Genomic DNA, 25,212 nt, shown 5'->3' with positions numbered 1-25,212 from the left:
TCTGCTGCTGGAAGAAACTTTTCCAGTGGTTTCAAGCTGTAGTGTTTCATTTTTCCTCATAAAAGAGCCTCTATCCTTTCTTGAGAAGCATTTTACTGCTGATGGATCAAATACCCTGGCAGAAATTATGTTATCTTCAGACCTGTGGGCTGACTCTGGCCCATAGAATGGGAAGATTTTTCTTTGCCTACCATGTTTGTGGTTTAGTTTGGAAAAAGTAACTGCAAATTATTTTGTCAGTAGTGGTGTGTTTTTTAAAAAATGTAACTCCTAAAGGAAGAGAGGGGGAAACCTTTCAGACTTGTAAATGCCTTTTTCTTTCCACCCCAACCTTTATTATAGGATGGCATAAGCTCATTGTATAATTTTGTGATATGTGGTGTACTTGTCAAACCTTTTTAAGAACATCCAATTTAGATATTATCTGGATCACAACAGGCACATCCTTAATCACCTTTGCAGAACTTATTGAGACTAGGAGTATCACCCAATGGTGTTGTTTCATTCATGGAATGATCTTTGATCCAGCAGAGGCTTCCATGAATAGAAGTGGTTGCGGAAGGTGATTTTTGCTAATTCCCCCTTTAACTCACTAGTAATTTCTGGATTTATGTACTTATTTGTTGTCATTTGATGCTCTCAGCTAAATGTCCAAAACCAGGCAATGATAATCACACCCACACACACCCACACCCAGCCTCAAATTAAGCCCAAATGTACATCAATGCATGAGTGTGCAAGCAACTTCATGTACTGATTTCAATGCAATCAGTTTGCGTGGAAAGGTGTTTGCATGAAACTGCAGCAATGGGAAATAACTGAATGCTACCAGATTAGATTGAAATGGTAGAAAATTTATGGGGTTTTTTTTTCCTGACCAAGTAACATTGTATGGAATAACCACCAAGTGACAGAATTTAAACACATGAAAAAGACATGGTGGAGTCACTCTCAGAGAACTTTACAATGTCCATGGCAATATGTGAATCAGCCCTTGTTTCATAGTTACATCAGTGCTTCTCAAAATAATACTCACATTTTTGTGTATCCCAGATGCAGTTGTTTAGGATCTCACCCAGCAAGTAGAAGATGTTAATTATTGCAGTTACAGTAGCAAAGAAGATAATTTTAGCACCTGAGCCAAGGTACTCCAAGAGAGGGTACACCCAAACACCTGTTACATGATAAATCCAACAGACCCTAATATAAATACAGAGAGAAATCAGAAGTTTTCTTTAAATAAATAAAATTATACAATAGCAAGAACTTTTTTTCTATGAGCAGAATCCTATGCCTATTTAGAAATAAACTCTATTGATTATGTTTAGTGAGATTTTGGTATACATCTACGAAACATCCACCCACCCTTTTTGAATGGTTTTGAAAAAAAGATATAAATGTGGCTTACCATTATGCAAATGGCAACTGGGCTGTAGTGTTAATAACACTAACAATGGGTTGGATCCAAAGGTTCCTTTCTTCTGACTGAGGGATTCTTGCAGCAATGGATTGGGGGGGGGGGAAGGTTTATGACAGTAAACCAGGTAGGGCTCCTTGGGAAGAGGATGCAATGAAGGTGCCACTACAGAGAAAGCTCTGTTCCTTGTAGCAACAAGCTTAACTTAAGGAGGCAGAGGCATGGGAAGCAGGATCTCACCTGATTACATGAACAGATGAGGAGACTTATGGGGAAGAAGTTACTCCCTAAAATGTACCATAAGTATCTATTATGGATGTATATCCTGGAAACCTTTATAGAAGCAAGCTGGAACCAGACAAAACATGCACATATGAAGATGTAGATTCTTTTCAATCTCTCTTTCAGTTTATTGATGATTGGTAGGAGATTCCATTGCCAGTGTGGGAAAGTAAAAAAGAAGAAGGAATAAACAAGCTTGGGAAACCATGACACTTTGGGGGCGGAAAGAGAGGAGGGAGCAGGAAGCATGAATCAGGATTTGATTCACAAGCTTTACATGTATCAGTACAGGAGCAAAGACAGGGGCTGGATCTACACTCACCTTTTAAATGTTATTAGAACAATATTTAAAAATACCATCAAGGCTGAAAGTCCCATTCCACAAGGTCTACCTATATTTGGAAGGGGGTTGCTCTGCAGCACCCTCTGGTGTCACACTTTAATAACACATTATTAACATTAAAAAAGAATGCCATGTGGCTATATGGTTATCAGAACCACTCCATAACACTTTTTTAGCATTAAAAACCATGAGTGTAGATCCACCCAGGATTAAGAACAAGAGCTTGTTCCACAAGACCATGACTGGTCCAAGGACCTTCAGTGACTAATCCCTACACTACACCATTGGGATTCCCGCAGCATGGTAATTGCAAAGCAAGTTTTCCATTTAGGTTTTGCATGCTTGACCCCAGAGCAACTGAACAAGCAAATGGAAAGTAATTATTACCAAAGTTAAATGGGAAAGAGCAAGTCAATTTATGTGCCACTTCAAGAACAGGCTTCAGAACCACCTATGACTACCCAGGCTGACATCATTTAAACACAGAACCCACCCCTGCATATTACACTAGAATCCTTCCATCCTGCCCTTCTCTGGACTGACAGCATTATGAGTAGTCCTGCATTGTCTATATTACAAATGTGAGAAGGAAAAGTAGCAGTGCAACCATGGAAACATTACCCAATGGCCTTTGTTAAGGAGTTCATTGTCCTTGAAAACATGCTAACTCAATACTGCACAATAATGGGCTGATCAACCTTAGGCATAAAGCTTCTGCACAAGATTAGTTGTTATTAATTCTAATGAATGTCTTTAACATTGCAATTCCTGTCCAATCTCATTATTAGATAAGCACAAGGGAACATGCATTAAGGCACACTTTAGAGTGCAAGGCCAGAGCCATTTTGTTGAATCTCTACCATTTGCAAGGTTTAGAAAAAAAGCAGACCATTTAGTGCTAAGTATTCCTTAGAAGGAAAGAAGAACAAAAACTAGAACTTCAGGGAAAGTATACTAAACGTAAATCTCGTCAAATGAGGTGAAAGGATATTTTAATTTAAATACACATGGCTGTAATATTTCACATTATCATAAGGATATGTAGAAAACGTACCGTATTTTTCGCCCTATAGGATGCACTGGCCCATAGGACGCACCTGGATTTTTGGGGGGGAAATAAAGGAAAACATTTTTATTTCCCCCCCCCAGGCGCGGGGCTGGGGTGGGAGAAGTCCGAGCTTCCCCCTCCCCCAGCCCCCAGAACGGGACCCAGAGCCATGCCGAAGCTGGGAGCTTGCGGGGCTGGAGGAGCAGGCTTCTCCCCCCCGCCAGCCTTTTAACCAAGTCGGGGGACAGCGGGAAAGATGCGCTGCGCCTCTCCCGCTGTCCCCCGAGTTTGCGGGGCTGGCAGTGGGGCTCTCCTGAAGCCTGGAGAGCGAGAGGGGTCGGTGTGCACCGACCCCTTTCGCTCTCCAGGCTTCAGCGAAAGCCTGCATTCGCCCCATAGGACGCACACACATTTCCTCTTCATTTTTGGAGGGGAAAAAGTGCGTCCTATAGGGCGAAAAATACGGTAAATGGTTTTTTGTTTTACGGATTATGCTCATGTCTCAGACTTTAGCTTTCTACCTTTACAGGCAAAGGCCAAGTACACATAGCTGTCCTCAAGCATGTAAGAAATCTAACTCCCCAGCAGACTGTGGCCCCCAGTGGATTGTAGTCAGGAGAGTGCTTTTGGTCAGTCTTCAAAACTACAGTAGGACATAAGGGAAAGGAAATCCTTTAGGTCAATGGTTCCCAATTAGCTAAGTACTCTAGAATCCCTGTTTTTCAAAAGCCAAGCCATGGACCCCCTACTTTTGAAAGGTTGATATCCGCAGACCACCAATTGGGAACAACTGCGTTAGGTAACCAGAGCTTTAGTTCAGGCATCTTGAATTATTATGACAAGTTTCAAATTCTGGAAATAATCCTGAAACGTCTTACTGCATGATTGATGAGTAAGCATTGGTAGAAGGAACAGAATACATAAATAAATATCTCCAGATCTATCAACAGCTTTTCCTATCATGCTTACTTACAGATTAAGGGTACTTCTAAATATACATGCTTCAAACTCATGTGATGGTTTTACATTTCCAATCTGTGATACGGCCTAGCTGATCTGAACGCCAGGAAGAAGCTAAGATAAATGAATGGATACATTAAAAGTGCAAGGGGAAATGCTCACGCTTGGTGGAAACAGATGCTTGACTAAGGGTATGTGTATGAGAGATCTATATAGTATCAGAAAGCCCTCAGCATAGACACAAGACAAAGCAAGCAGTACACGCAGGTCCCATTATCCACCCACTTGTTATGTGAAAATTCACTTATCCAAACACAAAAATTATGCCAAGCTTTGCTATATACTCCATGAGTTCAGATATCCAAACAGTCAAAGTTTGCCTGCTTCCTTACTTGCTTGTGTTTGGCGGTTTGGCAGCAGCCATTTTCAGGCAGATACTATGGGGGCGGTGAGTGTAGGGGAGATCGGAGAGAATCAGAGAGCAGGATAGATACAAAACAGTTTTTCCTTTGTTTCTTTTGATGGTTGGCTGCAGCCATTTTAAGGAAAAACCATAACGGGAAGGGGGAGAGAGATCATGGCTAAGAAATGGCCTCATAGGAAAGAATGGAAATCATCAGCTTGTTATGTGAACACTCATCTAACGAACAATTTCCTGGGAATACTGTGTTTGGAAAGCGGGACCTGCATGTATATCTGTGGTTATGTCCACAATGAAATAGATAATCAGATTTCACAACGTGAAAAGGTATCTCTTACCACAATATGTAGCCAACTGAAAAGGTGCACACAGCAACCAAGCCACAGGTCCTGCTGGGATATTCATGATGTGTTGTTCTCATCTCAATTAATATAAAAGGCAAAACGGTTGTATGCTAGGATGAAAACAAAATGGTAGAAAACAGTTCATGCAAGAACTTTCCAAATGTCCATAATAAAAATATTATCGAATATTTCTAGGATAACCTATAAGTAATGAGCACTTTACAACTAAACTTAACCATTTCCATTCTAGCTGAACAGTAAGGCTTAACTCTTCCACTGAAATTAATGGGATACAGCACAATTCTGTTGCATTTCATCCGAAGTAAGTTTCACTGTGGTCAATAGGGTTTACTCCTTAGCGTTTAGGATTCCAGCCCTAGAAGTGCTTAACTTTAACTGGATAATGTCCAACATCTTTTTAGGATATGGCAGAAGATTTTCAAAGACATCTTTCTTTTTTAAGCTTACCTAGAAAAAGGCTGCTTCGATCAACATTTTCAATAAAACAGGAACAGTCAGTCTGTCCTCTGGCAGAGGAGAAACTTGATTCCTGCTGAGCTGTATTTTGTGGTTTCAGGTTCACAGCTAATAGGGCAGAATCAGCATAAATCTAAGCATTTAGATGCTGCAAGCTGTGATCAGGAGGTTAACTGAATAGTAAACCAATAATAGTGGACTTATTGGGAAAAGAACATTATATGCAAAGGGTGGAGCTAGCTATTAGAAGAAACATGGAACTGCTTAGCAGTTACTGCTACCATTCAATTCTTTCTTCTTCCCACCAATGGCCCCATTTGCACATAACTCTAGACCACAAAACTATGGTTTAATAAGCTACAATGTGCAAGAATTGCACGCTAGTGCAAGTAGACTGAATGGTCCTACTTTGCTCCTCCCTTCGTGTGAGTAGATAAACAAACCACAAAGTGGACAGCTTAGCACAACAGCCTAAACTGGGATTGTGATTTGTTTTACCCCAGCACATACACAATCCCTAACCACCTTAAATCATGATTGTTCTTGCTTTAACAACCATGTGCTTATTAGGGTGAAACGAAGGGTGATCCTACGACCAGACACCATGCCAAGCGCTCCACCTAGTAGTTTGCTGACATGATCATGAAAATGGAAGAGCAAGGTAGGAGTTATCAGGCTACATGCACTAGCACACAACCCCTATTCATATGGGTTACCAAGGCCAAAGTTATGTGTGAACATAGCCATTTGCAAAGGACAACCCCAGATAGTATGCCATTAGACTGTGCATTTCTCTGCTCTCATCTCTAATGCCATGGGGAAGGCAAAATGCACAGCACGTGGGCATCATGTCACATACTGTCTTATACCTTATGCTGATGATTTTTCAACAGAAGAGCTTTAAAAGACGCACGAAACACCTATGCCATTATAACACATTTAGCTGGGAAGAAGACAAAAAGAAACATGGCATAGGAACAGTTAAGGGTTTCTTGCAACAGTCTGTTCCACCCAAAATATAATAATTTTTGCAAGTTTTAGGAAACAGGTGCAGTGAGAATCAGTGATATGTTACACATAACAGTGTCAATCTAGCCATCTCTGGGTTTTTAAAAAAGTGATACTACTGCAGAAGTACCATTGGTAAAACTTTCACCATCTGAAACTGCTATTGAGAAGAACGTGTTTCATGAGACGGATGATACCTTATTATATCTATAATGGAAAAGCAAGATATTCAAAGTGGGTGTCTAGTTAATGGGAATCCATGAGTAAGTCTGAACCCCGCTGAGGATAAGAGTCCTGGTAGTAGCACTCATCCTTTTATGGAGGATTATTACCGTTAACTGAGACACAGGATGCACTCTCTGCAGTAGCCGCAAGCACTTCATTAATTATTATTGCATAGTTCATGGGTGTTAGCAGTATATTATCTAAGTAAAGGCCAGTGTTGTGACGATGACTTGGAAAACACAGGAATCAGAGATAACAAATTAAATCGATGTAGGAGGTTAATGCTTTGTGGGTATTTAGCAACACTTCCTTTTTTAATGCAACCTCCTTTCTTCCGCAGCGTTATAGCTACGGAGGATACACTAAATCTGAAATAAACAGAGTGGCATAGTAGATCACTCTTTGCTCTTCACTGTTGCTTTGACAAAACAATATATAAAGTGCAACTGCATACAGTGCAACTGCAGCTGTGGCAATGGGCACAAGTCAGAACCACTACTGCACTGCAACTGCTGGCCATTTCAAAGGGACTTGCACAAATCTCACTGAAACGGGAGGTGGTTGCCCAAAAGCAATGTATGCTAGAATACATCTACTATCTTTGCTAAGGGGCCAAAATTGAAATCTGAAAATAAGAGATTGAGTTGGCGGTGGGGAAACCTTTCCTAAATACTGTTGCTACAGTTTCTGTATAGAATAGAATAACTGATACAGAATAGGTAATTTTTTCTTATTTCTTGTAGTAAAGACAACCCAGATAATTAGATCACAAACCTACTTAATCCAGAGACTCTTGCAGCTGAATGTGTAAAGTGTCTCCATTGAGGCTGAATGTGTAAAGTGTCTCCATTGAAAAAAACATTAAGCATGAGGTGACAAGGCAATACGAAAAGTTCAAATTGCAACCATCAAATGTTGATGGTATACATAAGTGAACCTTAGCCCCAGTTCATGCATGACATCAATGGCTGTCGCTTCTCCAAATATCTACAATGTATGCTGTTCCACTAATGAATGAAATCATGTAGGATGGTTGGATCATACAGAAGATCCCACATCAGTGCTGCACTCCACTAACATATTAATCAGGCCATGCACTTTACTGGCACCCATGCGCTTCTTCCCTACAGACTGCACACCAGGCAGTAGGCCATGGAGCACATATGAAAAGTGCTTATCTTCAAGCCAGAGGATGGCCCTTTAAGAGGCCCTTTAGTTACACAAAATAAGGTGAAGTTAGGAGAGGTGGACCGGAGGCAGCTCTAAAGGTCTCAGTACACTTCTAACCTTTGTCAGAGCAAGTTGCTCACTAGGAACTATCCTTGGTGCTGCTGTAACTCACCTGCCTTGCCCTGTGAGCACCACTGTGATACAGGAACAAGACAAGGTCTGTCCTGGTTGTAGTGGTTAGGTTGTCAGGCTAGGATAGGAGAGGCCCAGGTTCAAATCCCCACTCTGCTGTAAAGTTCACTGTTGACATTGGGAATGTCACTATGGGCTCCCTCAATTTCCATCAGCATGCAGGGAGGGGCGGTTTTGCAGTGTCTGTGGCAAAATCACCCTCATGCCGCAGTGAACAATAAAAATGATGCTCCCACTGGCAACTATCCCCCCGCCCCCATGGCTAACTACCATGGGGGAAGCAGGAGTGTGGTTTTTGATGTGATTGCAACACGAGAGGGAAGGGTTAAACTAACAGAAATCTTTCTGCACCCAGGATTAGAGGCTACACACACACACACACACACACACACACACACACACATATATATATATATATATATATATATATATATATATATATATATATAACTCCACTGGCATCCCTGCAAGTGATACATTTAACATAACATTTAGTTAGGCCCCAGGAGAGGCCATCCATCAGAAACAGCAAGCTGAGCACTATGCTTATATTTAAATGTTTAAGGTCCCTATTGAGTACTGACTCTGTTCATTGGGGATATAAAGACTGTACTAATGCTTAGTGCAACCACAATAACCACTTTCCCGTTCGGTCAATCAATTTAAGAATGAATATTTTGAATATGTTAATCTACACCAGGGCAGGAGAACCTTTTCCAGGAGCCACGTGCTACTGGTTGGTGGTGCCAGAGGCAAAAGCTGGCAAAGCAGTCAATGTAAAATGCTAGTTTCTACACACACTCACACACCCCTCTCTATCCTGCATGCAGGCAAGTAAGAATCATCATTAGAGATAAAGGAGGCATTCCAGATATAAGACAGAGGTAGGGATATGCATCTGGCTGGTCAGCCAAATCTTTATCTCCACACCCCCTGGGTGGCCAAGTTTGGCAGGTGGACAGGGGCTCCTACATGTCAATTACTTGATATCACAGTTACGTCAGATGACTCATTTTTACCCATGAGGTTTGAAATCAAAACAAAAAAGGGTGTGAATGCTTCTCAAGTATTTCCCAACAGCTCATTGACAGTGCCTACAAAGCCCCTTTTGCCCAAGCCCCAATATGACATTCTATGACATCAGGTGTAAGGACAGTGGGTGTGGCTTGGCCAAAATGGTGGGCAGCCCAAATCAGTATGTCTGGTAGGGCTAATTACAGCTGTAGGCCAGATGTTTTGCACCGTTGGGGTGTGGGCAAGGACAAAAATGAGAGGCTGGAGGGCTGTATTTGGGTTCTGAGCCTGAGATTCTCCACTCCTGAACTACAACTTCAATTGTTCACAAGTATAGACCAGTACACCATGAGATGTTAAAGGTGTGTCTCCATCGCTTGTGAAAAACACTTTATGCATACTAGGAGACATACAGAAGAAAAACTGTATCAACACAGTTAAAGCTGTGTCCAATTTTTATGGATTTGTGCTTTTGACTTACATTATATATCCAAACAAAATGCCAGTAGAATGAGATCAAAAATATTGTTAAGTGTAGTGGACAGAGCGGAATTTTTGCAACTGAAGTTTTAAAAGAAAAACTTGACCTTATCTTGCTATTTCAAGAGTCTTTCATATATCAGAATTAGTTTATAAAACCAAGTTGCTGACAGAAATCAGATTGCTTCTGTCAAGATGGAAATAGCTCTTCATGACCTATGGCAATATTATTTCTTTTATTTATTTATTTCATAAAATTTATATGCTGCTTGATTGTAAAAAAATCTCAAAGCAGTTTACAAAAATATAAAACAATAAAATCAATAAAAATTCACAGCCATACTTTAAAACATACAAAGGGTAAAATACTAAAACAGATTGAAATTACTCCAACTTTCTGAGCATCTGGATTGGCATGTCTAAATAAAAATGGCATCCTAAGAACAGCTGTCAATCGCATTAGATGTGTTGAGAGAAAAGTTATGCTTAAGGTTATGAAAGGGTGCCAGTTTGTGGTTCCAGCTTCTCCTAATTAGTTCTTCAGTTATGGCAGCTTCCTAATGTCTCAGGAGATGGTAGTTGCGAAGGCAAGGACTAAAGACCACTGTTTCAGAGATAATGGTACCTCTTCTGGCAAGATGGAGAAGGGGGAGGAGAGAAAAAGCTGTTGCTGCATTTCATGTACTACGTTGTGTTTTGCTCCAGTTTAATCACTGGCACTTTCCCAATGCAGTTGCTATGGGTAGTGCTTATTAGAAGGAAGAAAACTGGTGTCACTGAGTGCTGTTGCTAGGGAAGCCATGGCAGGGAGGTATTTTTATCTTGAATTTTAGAAACTTCACCTTTTCTGCAAGGAGACATCTGTGTGCCACAGCACGTACACAGTCTGGGGCTGCACACAAAGCTTTCTGGATCAGAGCCATGGTATATGATACTATATATGTATGTCTACATATATATATGTATTTTTCAGCAGCAGTTTTTTGAAATTGCTATAGGTCCAAGATTTTGTTTCTTAAATCACAAGAAACCCTCACAAATAGGTGAATGTCACACATTATCAGTAAAATCAGCAATCCTGATTCTAAATTTATTTTGAATGTCTAAAATGTTATTGAAATAGCATCCCTTCCATTTAAAAGGATAATTATGTAAAGTCTTACAAATTAACATATTGTTAATCCTGCCTGATCTATGACAGATCCTGCATGATGCATTACAGCATCTTCACTCCAGATAGAAACAAGCTTGCTCTAATTTTATTTTGCTCTTGTTTCTGCTAAAATGAATGTTGTTTTGATTGATCAGTGAAAATCTACAACCACCAATATATGCAATTAAGCCTGCTGTAGGGACATTTTAAAATCTATGCTGTGAAACTTTAAAGGTTGACTTAAACCATCTTGTTTGACTTACAAGACCAGTTACAACACTGCTTCGTGTAAAAAGCATTCAGCTAATGCTGGATCAAGCTACATTGCCAAACATGCTTCAGCATAATTAATCAAAAATATTTCATAAACCAATTGCTCCAAGAGGTTATCGATTTCTTGTCACGACACATTTTCCTTATGAGGTGCTGCAATGCTTGTGTCTCAGATGTGCTGGCATGTATTTTTTTTACTGACTAAGCCTTAATCCATCTTCTTGGCCTCCTGCCACTGGTGCACTGACATCTGCAACTACTCATGTCTGACAGCCTCATGCATGAGCTATGTGGCTTCAAAGTTGGACAAGATTAGTACAGGAGACTTTCTGTATACTTTGAACATAAATTGAAAGCAGATATGTACAAGGGGAGGTTTTGAGAGGGTGACATTACAAATGGCATCAAGTAAAATTATACATCTTTATCTATGTATATATAGCCACACACACATTTAACGAAGATTTTAGCGTTTAGTAATATGTTAGATGAAGGAATTAAATGCCTAGAATTAACAATACTCTTGAGACATTATGTAATTTGTTGTGTGTCAAGCAGAACATGATAAACACATTTTCTGGGCGCATATTTCCCCTCTACGTCATTCATCTGTGCTTCCATATTGTCAGGCTGTTTTATGAATACTTTTGCACCTATTGCACAGTGACAGCTGCACACACACTGAAAATACAAGCACCTAGTATTTCTGTGAAGCTGATATCTTTGCACAACATGCACAAATATCTTCGACCTGCTGTTTGGTGCTTGTTGCTCCATTTCCCCCCTGCCCGCCCCTCTATGAAGTAAGGAAACAAAACTATCCCTTCATTTGTCAGATGAAGATTCCAGACAACAACAGATGGACAGCCAGCACCATCTTGCAAGGCCACAGCTGGCATGACAACCATTCACTTCAATGGAATGCTTTCTACATTTTGCTTCAGAAACATGCTTTGACAATATGACAGCCCAGCCACAATCCCACAGTTATTTATAAATACCTTCGACTTATTCAAGATCATTGCAACACTGGATATCTACGGTAAATCAAGAATGGAATCCAACCCTCAACACTTCTAGTCTGCAACCTCTGGGCTGTTTATTGCAGCCAATGGCAACACAGCTATGCAGATCATTGGCAGTGCCAGCAATTCCTTTTTCTACATTCTCTTTTTTCCTGGGTAGTACAAAACACTGTACAGATTTGTAAGCATGTTTTGTAATGTATGATGTATGTCACACACACACGTTTTAATTAACGCTGGGTGTGGAACTGGTAGCTTACAATTAGTATTTCCTGACTATATGGCCAAACACTTCCCTAATTTAGAATCAGACCAGGTATGCTGCATCACCTCAATGTCTGTGAATGTTGCATGTCTCTGAAGGAAAAACAAAAGGTTGTTGCTCATTTCTATTCATTCTTATACTTACAAATTAATGTTCAGAATAAACTACACTTACAACACAGTCCTATACATATCTACTCAAAGCATAAGTCCTATTGAGTTGTTTGGAGCTTACTCTTAGGTAACTGGGTACAGGACTGCAGCCTCAGTTGGACTTACTTCTATGTAGACATGCATACACTTGCACTCTCAGGCTGCCATTATATGCACATTCATCCCATTTCATTCAGTAGGGCCTATTTCTGACCACGCATAGGCCGACTCACCTCCTAACAATGTGGTAGATCCCACCCACCCACATTCCACACACTAAAAAGTGAAGGAGAACATTTGGTTTTAAAGTAACCAACTCTGTAATCCTTGGATAATAAGTTAGACAGGACAAAAAAATTTTTTCCTTCCAGTAGCACCTTAAAGACCAACTAAGTTAGTTCTTGGTATGAGCTTTCGTGTGCATGCACACTTCTTCAGATACACTGAAACAGAAGTTGCCAGATCCTTCTATATAGTGAGAAGGTGGGGAGGGGTATTACTCAGAAGGGTGGTGGGAATGGATCTGGCAACTTCTGTTTCAGTGTATCTGAAGAAGTGTGCATGCACACGAAAGCTCACACCAAGAACTAACTTAGTTGGTCTTTAAGGTGCTACTGGAAGGAAAAAATTTTTTTTGTTTTGACTATGGCAGACCAACACGGCTACCTATCTGTAACTGGAAGTTAGACAGGGTTAGCTTTTAAATGCAGCTAACCTTTGAATGCTGACAAAAGTTTATTATTGTCTTATTTTAGCTGGTTTTACTGTCTTTTAATGCAATTTGCCTTAAGTCTATATAGAAGGCTGCACATGGCTTTTAAAAGCAACAACACAAACCACCAAACAACTGGGGCCCTAAAACAAAATACTTCAGTGTGGAGTGCTTCTCTTCAGGAATCTTTTCACTGCATTCCAGCCACCTTCTCTTCCTCTCACAATCTATCAGAACTCCCTGCCCTTTGACCCGTGGTCAGCCCTCACTGGGCTGTTTTGGGGTGTCTCCCCCTCCGAGTTTTTGGGGAAGGGGAAAGATAAACTTGTGCCCATTCTCAGCTGCATTGATTTGTTTAATTTCTCCACTGACATCTATGGGCAGCTCTCGCTCTCTCTCCCATCCTTGGGGACAATTAGAAATAGTGTCGTGTTGTAAAACAGGAAATGACCTCTTCAGAAAATGAGATAGTTCTTCCTATTTATTATAGTCATTAGAGAGAGAAAATGTCTGTGATAGGAGAAAAAATGCTACTTCTGGTTTTGACTTTATAGGTCTTTCAGGTCTTTTTGATAGGTAAACTTGCATTACATGAGTCTGCTTGCACAGGTTTTTTTAAAAGGCCAAGTATGGATGAGAATCGTGGTAATAATCCATTCTCTTTACACAATCTGCAATAATCTGCCTTTTCTTCTTTCTAAGTAGCGATGGTGGGTGATGTCACATAGGAAGCTTGTGAATTGAAATAACCTCTGGTAGATGCAAAAGCTCAGTTGGCAGGAAAGAAGCAACCGTCTCTCCCCCCCTGCCCCACCTTACATTCTCCATAGAATGAATGGAGGGACAATCATTCTCTTTCTTCACATTGCTACTTCTGCCAGAGCCCAACTCAAGGGTAAAAACACCCCCACCCTCCACTTCCTGAGTTTTGTGCATATAACACAGGACTCAGAGAAGGGAGCTTACTCGGCTAAGTAAGCTACACTAAAATATATGGACTCCTGCCTCATATGACCCAGCATAGGGTTAGAGTCCTACTATGAGTTCCATTTCTCAGTGACTCCTGAGTGCAGCAGTCCCAGGGCATGGACTGAAGCCATATTGCTGAACCTAAACTGGCCTGTGTTAGGTCTGGCAAAACACCTTAAAACTTATATATGATTACCAGATGGTGGTTTATCCCATTACTTCTCAGCCCAGACCCCTTTAGATTCAGCAGCCGAACCACATCATGTGATTTCGTTCCCTGAGCCATCTGATCTAATCTCTTCCATGGGTTGGCCCTGCGCACTGGTGTTCTTGGTATACATTAATCTGTGCTTTGCTGGCTTTCCACTAGCTTTAAGGCCCGCTGAGAATGATTTTGTTCGTTTCTGTCTTTCAGACCCTTCAGAATTTAGAAAGCTGAGGACTTTGCCAAAGGTTTAACATTCCTCATAATATGAGACGCTTGGGAGACATTTGCAAAGGCTTAAGTCAAATGCCTTCCTAAGACACCATCAACAATGACGATCACCTTGGCACAGTCCATTTAAGGGAAGAATGTAGTCCAAAGAGGGCTCAAATTCCTAAGTACCACAGTGTGTTAGAATAGCCCTTGGATTTGTGAGTAGATCCAAATATTCAATCCCCAAATCTCCAGAAGTATTACTATTATAATTTTTAGGAGGTTTTTATGTGTGGGGTTCAGATTCTGGGGCTATTGTACAAAGAGGTGAAAATCTGCATGTATCATTGATGGAGGCAACATGCCTCTAGTAACATTAATAAAATCCAGCTGTTTTATTATATTTTGTATTAATTAGAGGTTTGTTACGTGGACATGTGCCTCTCTGTGTGGAAGGTTTGTAAGTCAACCTCGCGTATAGGGCAGCTCTGGTAAGTCATTGCTGACCTCTCAATGTCTAATTAATTTTTGTCCATTACATGTTTTTTTTGGCAGGTTTCAGCTATGTTCTGAGTCTCTGATTTAAGTTTTAATTTCACTGTGGATTTATTGCTAACATTGATTTTTGGTTTTAGAACCCTTTCCAGTAGTATTTTAATTATTATTTATTACGTGAACTGCCTGGTGGTCAAAGGTGGGACAGAAATGGTTTTTTTTTTTTAAAAAAAAAAAGAGCAAGTGAGCATGAGATGCAGCCCTCATTCTGGACTGGTTAGTAAAAGTGAGTTACTATGTCACTTTTTCAGACTACTAACAAAGAAACTTATCTGTTACTCCTAAAGAGATTCAGTAGCTTTGCCTATATTCCCATAACAGACACCTGTTTTCCATTTTAAAAAAATGATATGACTGAGGCCACAATCTTTTAGTTCCATCCAGGGAACAAAGACAGCGTCACAGGGCAGCAATCAATTAAAAAACAAACTCAAAAGGTTTCCATCTGACTATTGGATTCTGAACCTTTGATGGAACTTGTGCATTTTCATTGGTGACTCCCCTCATCTTCAGTGCTGAATAAGGACAGTGCAGCAATGCAGCAACTATTTTAAAGGGTGTTTTTTTCATCATATATAACTAAGCAGCAGTAGCTCTTTGAAGAGGTAGGTGGCACTGAACAGGAAGGCAACCTGAGAATGAGCTCAAAGAGCCCCAGAAGACCTTGGGAACACCTGAGGACATCAAAAGAGGAAAACTCCAGGCATATCACCACCTCTGGAATTAGCTATTCTCTCCAGTCCCCAAGGTGTTTGCCTAAGGACAGCAGGAGTCACCAAGCAGAGGAAATGTTTTAGGATTAGAAGACATTATTACTGAATTTGATCAAGCAGAACACAGTACAAAGCAGAGCTCTTGGCTGAGGTGGTACACGAGCTCCATTTCCTCCCTTATCACTTAATAGGGCTTGAGAGCGAAATGGTATTGCAGCAACCACACAACTGAGTCTCAAAATGGTCTTTTGACCAACACTTTCCATACGTTTCTACCTTATTTACATTGCTCTAACATGATAACATTGCTCTACATTCATTATAAGAATTGACATCTGGTGTATACTACTCTGTAATAGCAATACTATCCAGTTGTCTCCATTCACACGGTATTTAATCTGGTCTCAAACACAGTTCAAACTGCTGCAAGGCTCACAAAACCAAGAGAATGGACGCCCTTCTTTCTCTTGAAAATATGTCACTCTTTATTAATAATATGGATGCCACTTCTGCACAGGAAGAAAATGTGGTGACATTATAAATCCTACAATTGGCTTGGCTTTGTAGGACTGCATAAACACACCTCATCCATACTAAACTCCTGTATCTTTTCTTCTAATTAGAATTCTTCCTCATGTGTGCTGACATATACACAGTCTCCCCTACATATACATAACATTTTACACATACACAGGCATATCGTTCTATAAAAGTTGACTTTAAAGGCAACTAAAACATTTATTCTTACCATTTTTTACCTCACCACTCAAACAAGTTCCCAAGTTGCCACAATGCAAAAGGATAGTAGCAGATAATCCAGCCAAATTTGTAAATTGTCATTCTGAAAGTTATTAAATACTTCAATTGTGATTTCATGAACATGGTGTTAACAGTGCGTCTGTAAGTGACTGTGGAGACCAATTCTGGATCCACATGTCCTTCCACAGTGGGGACATAGGCTAGGAGTTGATCACAATGAGGATTTGCCAAACGTGCCTTCTCGTTTCTTCCTTTTGTCCTGAGTTCGCGTGTCTTCAAAATCCATGACACCTTTGGTAAAGGCTGTTCTCCAATTGGAGCACTCCCCTCTGTACCTACAACTTTGCCAGGCCTTTGCTTCTGCCTTGTTGACCTTTCCTGCTGACATATTCCCCCTCTTCAATAAATTCAGAATACTGCTACTAAAATAATTTTATTGCCTGACTATATTAACCTTGTCACAAACCCCTGCACTTGCTCCCTGTCACTTAGGAAGCCCTAGTTCTACATTTAAGCTCTCCTAATCATGTCTCATTTTCTAGAAAACTAAAAAAGAAAAGAAGAAGGGAAAAAAAGATATACACAGTTCATTGGGGCTCGTTACAAGAGAATGACTTGTCCAAGGCCGCCTAATGAGCACTACAGTCAAGGCTGGGTTTCCCAGACCTAAACCTGACTTTCTGTCCCCTAGATTATATTAGTCTATAACGGTTCTCTATGATATAGAGTCTATATCATTTGAACAGGGGTGGTGAACTATTTCCTATAACGGCTACATTTCTTGGGGAGTAATCTGTGTCTACTACATGCCAGCACTGGATGGCGCTGGAACCAGCAGTGGGCAGGACCAGAGCCCAAAGAAGATGGGATACTTTGGTTCTCTCTTGCTTTCTGTCCCCACCTTTTTGTCTTCTCAGCCCCCAGATAAAATTAGACTGACGTCCACTGACAGTCCATTCCCTATTATTTTATTGTTAGTGCTTTAAGTTCACTATCAGAGGAAATCTTGACTTACGGACTCAGCAAATCCACTTCTCAGCACCCAGCTGCAGCATATTGCTGCACCTATTTCCAGGAAGTACTTACAGCAGGAACCTCAGGCCAGGGACCCAAACGTGGCCCTCCATGAATATCTATTTGTCCCCAGGCTGCCTCCCTCATCGGCTCTACTCCATACCTTCCTTGCAAAAGGACTTGAGGCAATATCTAATCAATTTAATGCTGCTTGTGTAGTGTGGTATCTGAGTGTGGAAATCTATGACTTTTGCATGGCTGGACTGCAGTCCATGTAGTCCTCAGCATTAAAAAAAAATTCTCTCCTCCCCCTCTCCCACTGGGGCCTGGAGTTTTCTTCTCTGAACCACAGAGCATACAAAATAAGGAGTTGGTGCCTCTGGTTTATGATTTGAGACAGTGCCTGGGCCTTCCAACACTATTAACATAATGATTAGATTGACCATTTAGAACCATAAACATTGGGTTTCCTCTTCCTAGAACTTCCTAAAGCTCAGGCCAGAAACAGCTACTTGAAGTTGATTTTATGGTAATGTGGTCACACCGCATAAAGCAGAGCAACCAAAAATCACCGTGAGGTGGAATGAGGACAGCACATTTGTGTTCATGCATGTGGCGGGCCATGGCTTTCATTCAATGGAACAGAATGTGACAAAAGGACTGCAGCTTGGTGGCAGAGCATCTGCAGAAGGTCCCATGGTCTTGCTAGGAATATCCTCTGCTTGAAGCCCTGGAGAGTGACTGCCAATCAGTGCAGACCAGGTATAGCCATCATGGTGCTTTGTTTTGGATTTCAGCATTCATCAGCCCCAGCCAGGTTTCATCAATGGCTAGGGATGATGGGAGTTGTAGTCCAAAATATTTGGAGGGCACCACTCTGGCTGCACTGAGCAGATGTACGGATGGTCTCTCTCAGTATAAGGCACCTCCTATGTTCCTAGAGAATATACAGGAAAGGAATTGACAGCTTGTGGTAATCAGCAATAGGAGAAAGAAAACTTCTGTTTTCCTCCCCACCCCCTTGGAACCTGTATTTATCAGCAGTTGGTCATTCACAGCAAACCTCAAATTACTTCCTTGTACAAGACGTTTTTCAGGTTTCTCAAAGATTAACTGCACACGGGCTAGGATGACTGGCTGCTGGTAGAGATGGGGAAGAAGGGAAATAAAGCAAAAGAGGATTCCTGTAATCTTTTGTGTTTGAACTGCCGAGTCTGTTCAGCAGCGTCACAACCCCCCACCTCCACAGTCACAGGTGCAGATGACTGTACACAGCAATAATCTTTGCTTGGCTTCTTCTTGATCGTACATTCCTTTCAGCTCAGCTACACCGCTTTCCCACATGACCTCATCTTTTATGCCCTTACGATGATCAGTCTGTTGGGCCAAGCAGTTGCTCCTCTTAAATGCCCGGGAATGGCTCCCTGCCACTAGGGCTGCGACGCCCTCGCATGCTTTCCCGGATGAGATCCCCAAATAGGCTCCTGGGACTAGAGAAACATTTTGGCAAGACAGCCCCTACTTGCCCATGATCTTTTGAAGGACTGAAAATAGGAAATATGGCAAAGGACCTCTTCAGAGGCACAAGCAAATCAAGGTAGAAAAGAATGTGACAATGATTCATAGGGGTTTTCATGTGCGAATGCCCACATAAAGTGGTAGCAAAACAGTGGTATGTTGAACAAATCTTGGCTACAACCCAGCAGAGCTTCCCCATGACCAACTATGGGGGGAAAGAATGCCCTATGCTGTCAGAGCTTCATCTGCCATCACTGGTGGAGGCAATCCAGGGGTGGAGGGAAGTTCTTCACCACAGTCATTATTCTAATAGTGGGTACTGACATCGCAAAACAAACAAGAGAGTCGGTGCACAAATGAGATGCCATGCAATAGTGGAACTGCAGAAATCTACTAACTGCATAGCCTTTCTTATTCCAGACATGGCTTCAATTCACTGATGATGCTTTATTGTGTTCTCCTCAGATTCTAGACATGTCAACGTGTTCTATTAAGCTAGATATTATTGCCTAACTCATAGGCATAGACTGCTAGATAGTTTAGTACATCTTTTCAGATTGTAAGTCAGACTCTAAAAACAGGGTTGAAGAGCTTCCTTGAAGTTATGTATAACTTCCTTGAAGTAATGGAAACAACCCCAGTTGGTCTTGTGTTTGGTGCAAATTTAAAAGGTAATGGCTAGGAGCTCAGCTTGCCAAACATCACTGGAAGTACACCTGAAGGCTCCTGGTTTTACTTTTACAGCTGGAGCTTTAGCTGCCCCACACCTGACAGCATACGATGCCAAGCATAGAAGGGCATGACTGCAGGAAATGCCTTTGTGGGGCACATTAGGGCCCCTGGTGGGTCTTACTGAGTCCATGGGCTGGAGGTTCCCATCCTGCTCTAACTACTACACCACACTGACCTCTCAGATTTGCAAAAGCCCTTGCTCTAAGCCTGGCTCAGTTCAGAGTAGATGCTTCCTATCTGCAAATAGGGCCTTCTAGGTAGTGGTGCCCTCTCTGTGGAACGCCTTCCCTTCAGATGTCAAGGAGACAAAGAATTACACAACTTTTAGAAGACATCTGAAGGCAACCCTGTATTGGGAGGTTTTTAACGCTTGATGTTTTATGTTTTTAGATATGCTGTAAACTGCCCAGAGTGGCTGGGGAAACCCAGCCAGATGGGTGGGGTATAAATAAAACAACAACAACATCCACAAAAGCTTGACAATTCCACAGAGAAATAAAATAAAAGCAGTATTTCTCTTTCACTCTTCCATTCCAGCTCCAAATTAAGAGAACTGTTTTGACAAAGCATCAGCTGCCACAACAAACTCCATTTTGAGAACTGTTTTTGACCCTTGAGATAATCAACAGCTTATACATATGAACTGGACACTTTCTCCTTCCTTAGCCAATAATAGATCAGTGAAGTAATGTCTTTTTATGTCTATTAACCCTACACTTGTAATCAGATAAATGTTGAGTAATTGTAGAATGTAAAATAATTACAACAGAAAGCATTATATATCCTTTTCTGATATTGTTACCAAAAATGTCATGGCAAAAGTTGACGTGCTTATGCAAAATGAATTGCATTATTTGGCACTAATCAATCTCATCTATTTTCCCCACCCTCTGCATCCATAGTGCCTTAAAAAGCGGTATGTGGAAGGGATACAACCTGGAGCAGATGGCCCAAGGATGCCACAGCGAACGGATGCCTACTGCTGCTGGGCACAGCAGAGATGGAAATTTATGGCTGCCAATTTGGCTTGGCTTGAGATATGTCCTACAGACCGTGCAGCAGACTCAGGAAGGGCAAGATGGTAGAAAAGTGCATAAATCACTGGCAAGTTAGTAACACAACACAGTGACAGCCTTTTATGCTGCCCTCTCTCATACATGCACATAACAAGGGCAAGAACGATGGAAGCCCTCAGCAGAGAACAGACATCCTTATGGAGGCAAAAGTCAAGAACTGGCATTTAAGAGCAAGAGTGAGAAAAAGTAGCATATTAAAATGCAGAAAGTAGAGTGGTATTTCTCATTCGCAAGAGGGGGAAGCAGCAGCCAATCCTGATTTTCTAACTATTACAATCTGCTTGCTGTCTGAAGCGCTTGTTTAAGTACGAAACCCTGAATGCTTTGGCTTTCAAGAAAAGAATGGCCAAATAGGGCAAATCTGGGATAGACCTACCAGAGGAGGCTTCTGCTTGGGGTGCCAAACAATTGGGAAATTCTAGTCAATTGCATTATTCATATTCACCTTGCAGATCAGTTTAAGCCACTTGTGTGCATGGACCATTACAGCTGGTTTCCAATCATTGCTCCATCCCAGTCACAAACTCTTTGTGGAAAGCCTTAACCACTTAATAATGAGCTAAGTACAGTGGTAACTCAGCTTAATTACTTAATTCGTTCCGGAGATCCGTTCTTAATCTGATACTGTTCTTAACCTGAAGCACCACTTTAGCTAATGGGGCCTCCTGCTGCTGCTGTGCCACCGGAGCATGATTTCTGTTCTCATCCTGAAGCAAAGTTCTTAACCCGAGGTACTATTTCTGGGTTAGCGGAGTCTGTAACCTGAAGCGCATGTAACCTGAGGTATCACTGTATTATAAAATAGTATAATTGAAAGAGAGTAGAACACTGGCATTTGGAGATACAGACCAATCTACACACATATGAATACACACATTATCTAGATATGGTTGTATTTTCACGGACTGTTCTTGTTGCAAATGTCCCTAAGTCAGACACAAAGCAATTCATGTATGTAAAATGCAGTTTCTTAAACTTACATTCTTTTTGTCTGCTTAGGTCTTGCTACCAGACCACTGTTTTTCACAGAAGCTAAACTGCTGATAACTGTACCACTGGTGGGACAAGCTGTGAAGTGGTTTTTCATCTTCAATGGGCATATTGGCTAAAAAGGTGAACCGTGATGCCCAATAAAAATATGACTTCAGTCAAAAATACATCAGGTGGACTTAGGCAAGCTACTATTGCCTTAGGCCCTCATCTGCACTATGGGAATAATGGTGTTGGTCTGTATTACAGGCCTGCCTTAAGTGCACCAGATGATATAAAATGTGCTATATGATTAATACACAATCAACTGTCCCCACATTAACTGAACAATCTCTGCCTTCTCCCACGATGGCTGCTTTCCTGAGATGGTCCTCTAGAAGAGAGGAAGATAGTAATGAGAACATCCAGTGATCCTTGGAGCAACTTTCCTTGAAAACAAAACACAACAACTAGTCACACAGGTTATACTGTTGACGACAGCAGGAAAGGTGGAAATGATTTGATTTTAATTTGGGTCTATATTTATAAATATCCAAATATAGAACTGCTTTGCTCTGCTTGTACAGTAAGTGGAACATTTGACAGCCCTGTGGTCTTCTCGGTGGGATTAAGCTGAAGATTCACAATTCATTATTTATAACAGCACTCACGCTGCAAGGCACCAGAACAGAGCCACCGCAAAAAGTTTCAAGTTGTTCCAAAATCTGTATTTCACTCTTCTTTTCTGAGTGGGTGACAGAAGGATGAAGGTGAATTAGTGTCAGGAGACTAGGACTTCTGGAACCAGTCTAGGACAAGCTTTTATGCTGACAGTGGACCTTGCCATACCAGGCATAGGTAAGGCAGTATACAGGGGAAAATTTGATTCCAATTAGCACAGTAGAATGACTACATTTCTTTTAATGAAGAATATCTTTATGAAGGTTAGAAAAAAGATGCTAGTACAGTGGTACCTCGGATTACATAAGCTTCAGGTTACATACGCTTCAGGTTACAGACTCCGCTAACCCAGAAATAGTGCTTCAGGTTAAGAACTTTGCTTCAGGATGAGAACAGAAATCGGGCTCTGGCAGCGCGGCAGCAGCAGGAGGCCCCATTAGCTAAAGTGGTGCTTCAGGTTAAGAACAGTTTCAGGTTAAGAACGGACCTCCAGAACAAATTAAGTACTTAACCTGAGGTACCACTGTAAAAAATGCATGTAGCTATTGGGGAAAAAAATAGGACCACTCCCTTTTAAAATTACTATTCATCGATATTTATGCTGGAAAACATAAGCAAAAAGATACCCTCATACCCTCCAACATTTCACAGAAAGAAAAAAATGATGCATCTACATACAAGTACTGTACCTAGGAGTTCTCAGGGGACATGTACAGAGATTGCACATGGCAGGAAAGAATTGCTCATTGGTTACTTTATCTGATAAGTTAAATTGAAAATTGCTGTATTCTTGTAATTCCTTATTAAGTGATCTTGAATAAACAGAGCATGTGGAACAATGTCCCACATTACAGATATCCTCATATTCCTGTTCATCACGAATCTTAGTTTTGCGTGAACACTGATAGGGAAGAGACAACAAGCACTAATGTAAAGGTTGCAAAACCTATCAGCATGTGTGTGATACAACCCAAACTGGCCGGTGGCCATACTAGAAAAATTGTCAGGGATGCGCAACTTGGCAGCTCATCAAATGACAATAGACGTTTTGAAACCACAGTTTGGTTCATACAAATCAGCAACAAGTTGCCAGAGCCTCACCACCACCATTTGTTCAGTTATGGCTGGCATAGATAGATAACATATGGTCCAAGAGTAGAGATTCCAGGAAGGTTCTCAGCAAGCGGAAAGAACCCAGGATAGGTTAAATAACAAATTAGGCAAAGATATCTAAAAAAGCAGGGTGGTGGTGCAAACTGCACTATACATGGGATTAAAATCAAATAATTTTATCACTTTTCAAAGCTAACAAACTTCCGACTAGTTGCTTAGTTCTTTAACGAGTAGCCCACCTTAATGAACACAAATACAAGCATTTATTCTTACCTAACTATATGGCCTTTATGTCCTATTATTATTTATAATAAATAATAATTTATTAAATAAATAAATAATAAATAATAATAATAAATAATAAATAATAAATAAATAAATAATAATTTATTATTATTTATTTAAATGTGCCGTCCTTGCACATTTGGAGCAGCGGGGGGGTTATGCCAGACTGCTTTTTTTAGATTTCAGCTCGGCATTTAATACCATTCTACCACAACGTCTGATGTCTAAACTGGAAGATCTGGGGCTTCCGTTATCACTTTGTGGGTGGATACTGGACTTTTTGTCAGACCGCTCCCAGAGGGTTCGGTTGGGCCCTTATACCTCTAAAATGCTTAAGACTAACATAGGAACACCACAGGGATGCGTACTCAGTCCGCTCCTTTATATTCTCTACACGTACGATTGTGTCGCTGCTCACCCTAGTAATAGGGTTGTCAAATTTGCAGATGACACAACCGTGATTGGGCTCATCCCTGAAAGGGAGGGTGAAACAGACTATAGAGATGAGGTAGAGCGGCTGACAGAGTGGTGCAGAGCTAACAACTTGCTCATAAATACAAGGAAGACAAAGGAGCTTGTGGTGGACTTCAGGAGACAGAAGAGCAATATTCAGCCACTTTTGATTGATGGGGTCTGTGTGGAGAGGGTAACAACGTTCAGATTTTTGGGCATTGAATTACAAGAGGATCTGTCCTGGAGTGTCAACACAAGGGGGCTTGTGAAGAAGGCGCAGCAGAGACTGTACTTTTTGAGAATTCTAAGGAAAAACCATCTTCCGCAGAAACTGCTGCTTGCCTTCTATCACTGTGCCATTGAGAGCGTGCTCACTTATGGCTTATGTGTGTGGTACGGAAGCTGTACTACCCAGGACAGGATGGGGTTGTGCAGAGTTGTTAAGGCAGCAGAGAGCATTGTTGGCTGCCCACTTTCCACCTTAGAGCAGATTTATGCCACAAGGTGCCATAGGAAGGCACTGGACATAGTAAAAGATCCATCGCATCCTGGTCACTGTCTCTTCGAGCTCCTGCCGTCGGGACGGAGATACAGGACGATGAAGACAAGAACGAGCCGTCTTAAGAACAGCTTCTTCCCCAGAGCGATCTCAGCCCTGAATGGGAAGCCTGGACTTTGAAAGTCATCTAATCTTCCTTGCTGTACTATACTGTATTGTTTTAATTAGTGTTTTTATGGAGCAGTCAAGTAATTTCGTTGTCCCTGAGAGGGGGCAATGACAATAAAGATATTATTATTATTATTATTATTATTAAAATACCATGAGCAATATGGGAAATTGGTGCAGACAGACATTTATTTTATGATGATTTGAAATTTGAACTTGAACCAACTTAGTATGTTAGTACTCTTACTCATTTGTTCCCGTTTTCTTTTAATCTCATCATTTTATTTTTCTTTGGGGCTCCCCCCCCCTTCCCTCCTTGAGTTAGGTTG

General features: G+C 41.1%; 1 protein-coding gene across 1 annotated transcript in view; it reads right to left on the bottom strand.

Moving 5' to 3' along the window:
* The window catches only part of AIG1 (androgen induced 1), a 78,801-nt gene that overhangs the window by 5,681 nt on the left and 47,908 nt on the right, over positions 1-25,212 (bottom strand). Inside the window, exons 4-5 of the mRNA XM_083607833.1 lie at positions 4,810-4,925; positions 1,037-1,200 (exon numbers count right to left, since the gene is read on the bottom strand). Coding sequence (XP_083463959.1) covers positions 1,037-1,200; positions 4,810-4,925 — 280 coding nt within the window. The remainder of the gene's footprint in view (positions 1-1,036; positions 1,201-4,809; positions 4,926-25,212) is intronic.

Source organism: Podarcis filfolensis, assembly GCF_964270895.1.
Source record: "Podarcis filfolensis genome assembly, chromosome: 3".
Classification (NCBI taxonomy): domain Eukaryota; kingdom Metazoa; phylum Chordata; class Lepidosauria; order Squamata; family Lacertidae; genus Podarcis; species Podarcis filfolensis.
This window is presented reverse-complemented; position numbering and strand designations above follow the sequence as displayed.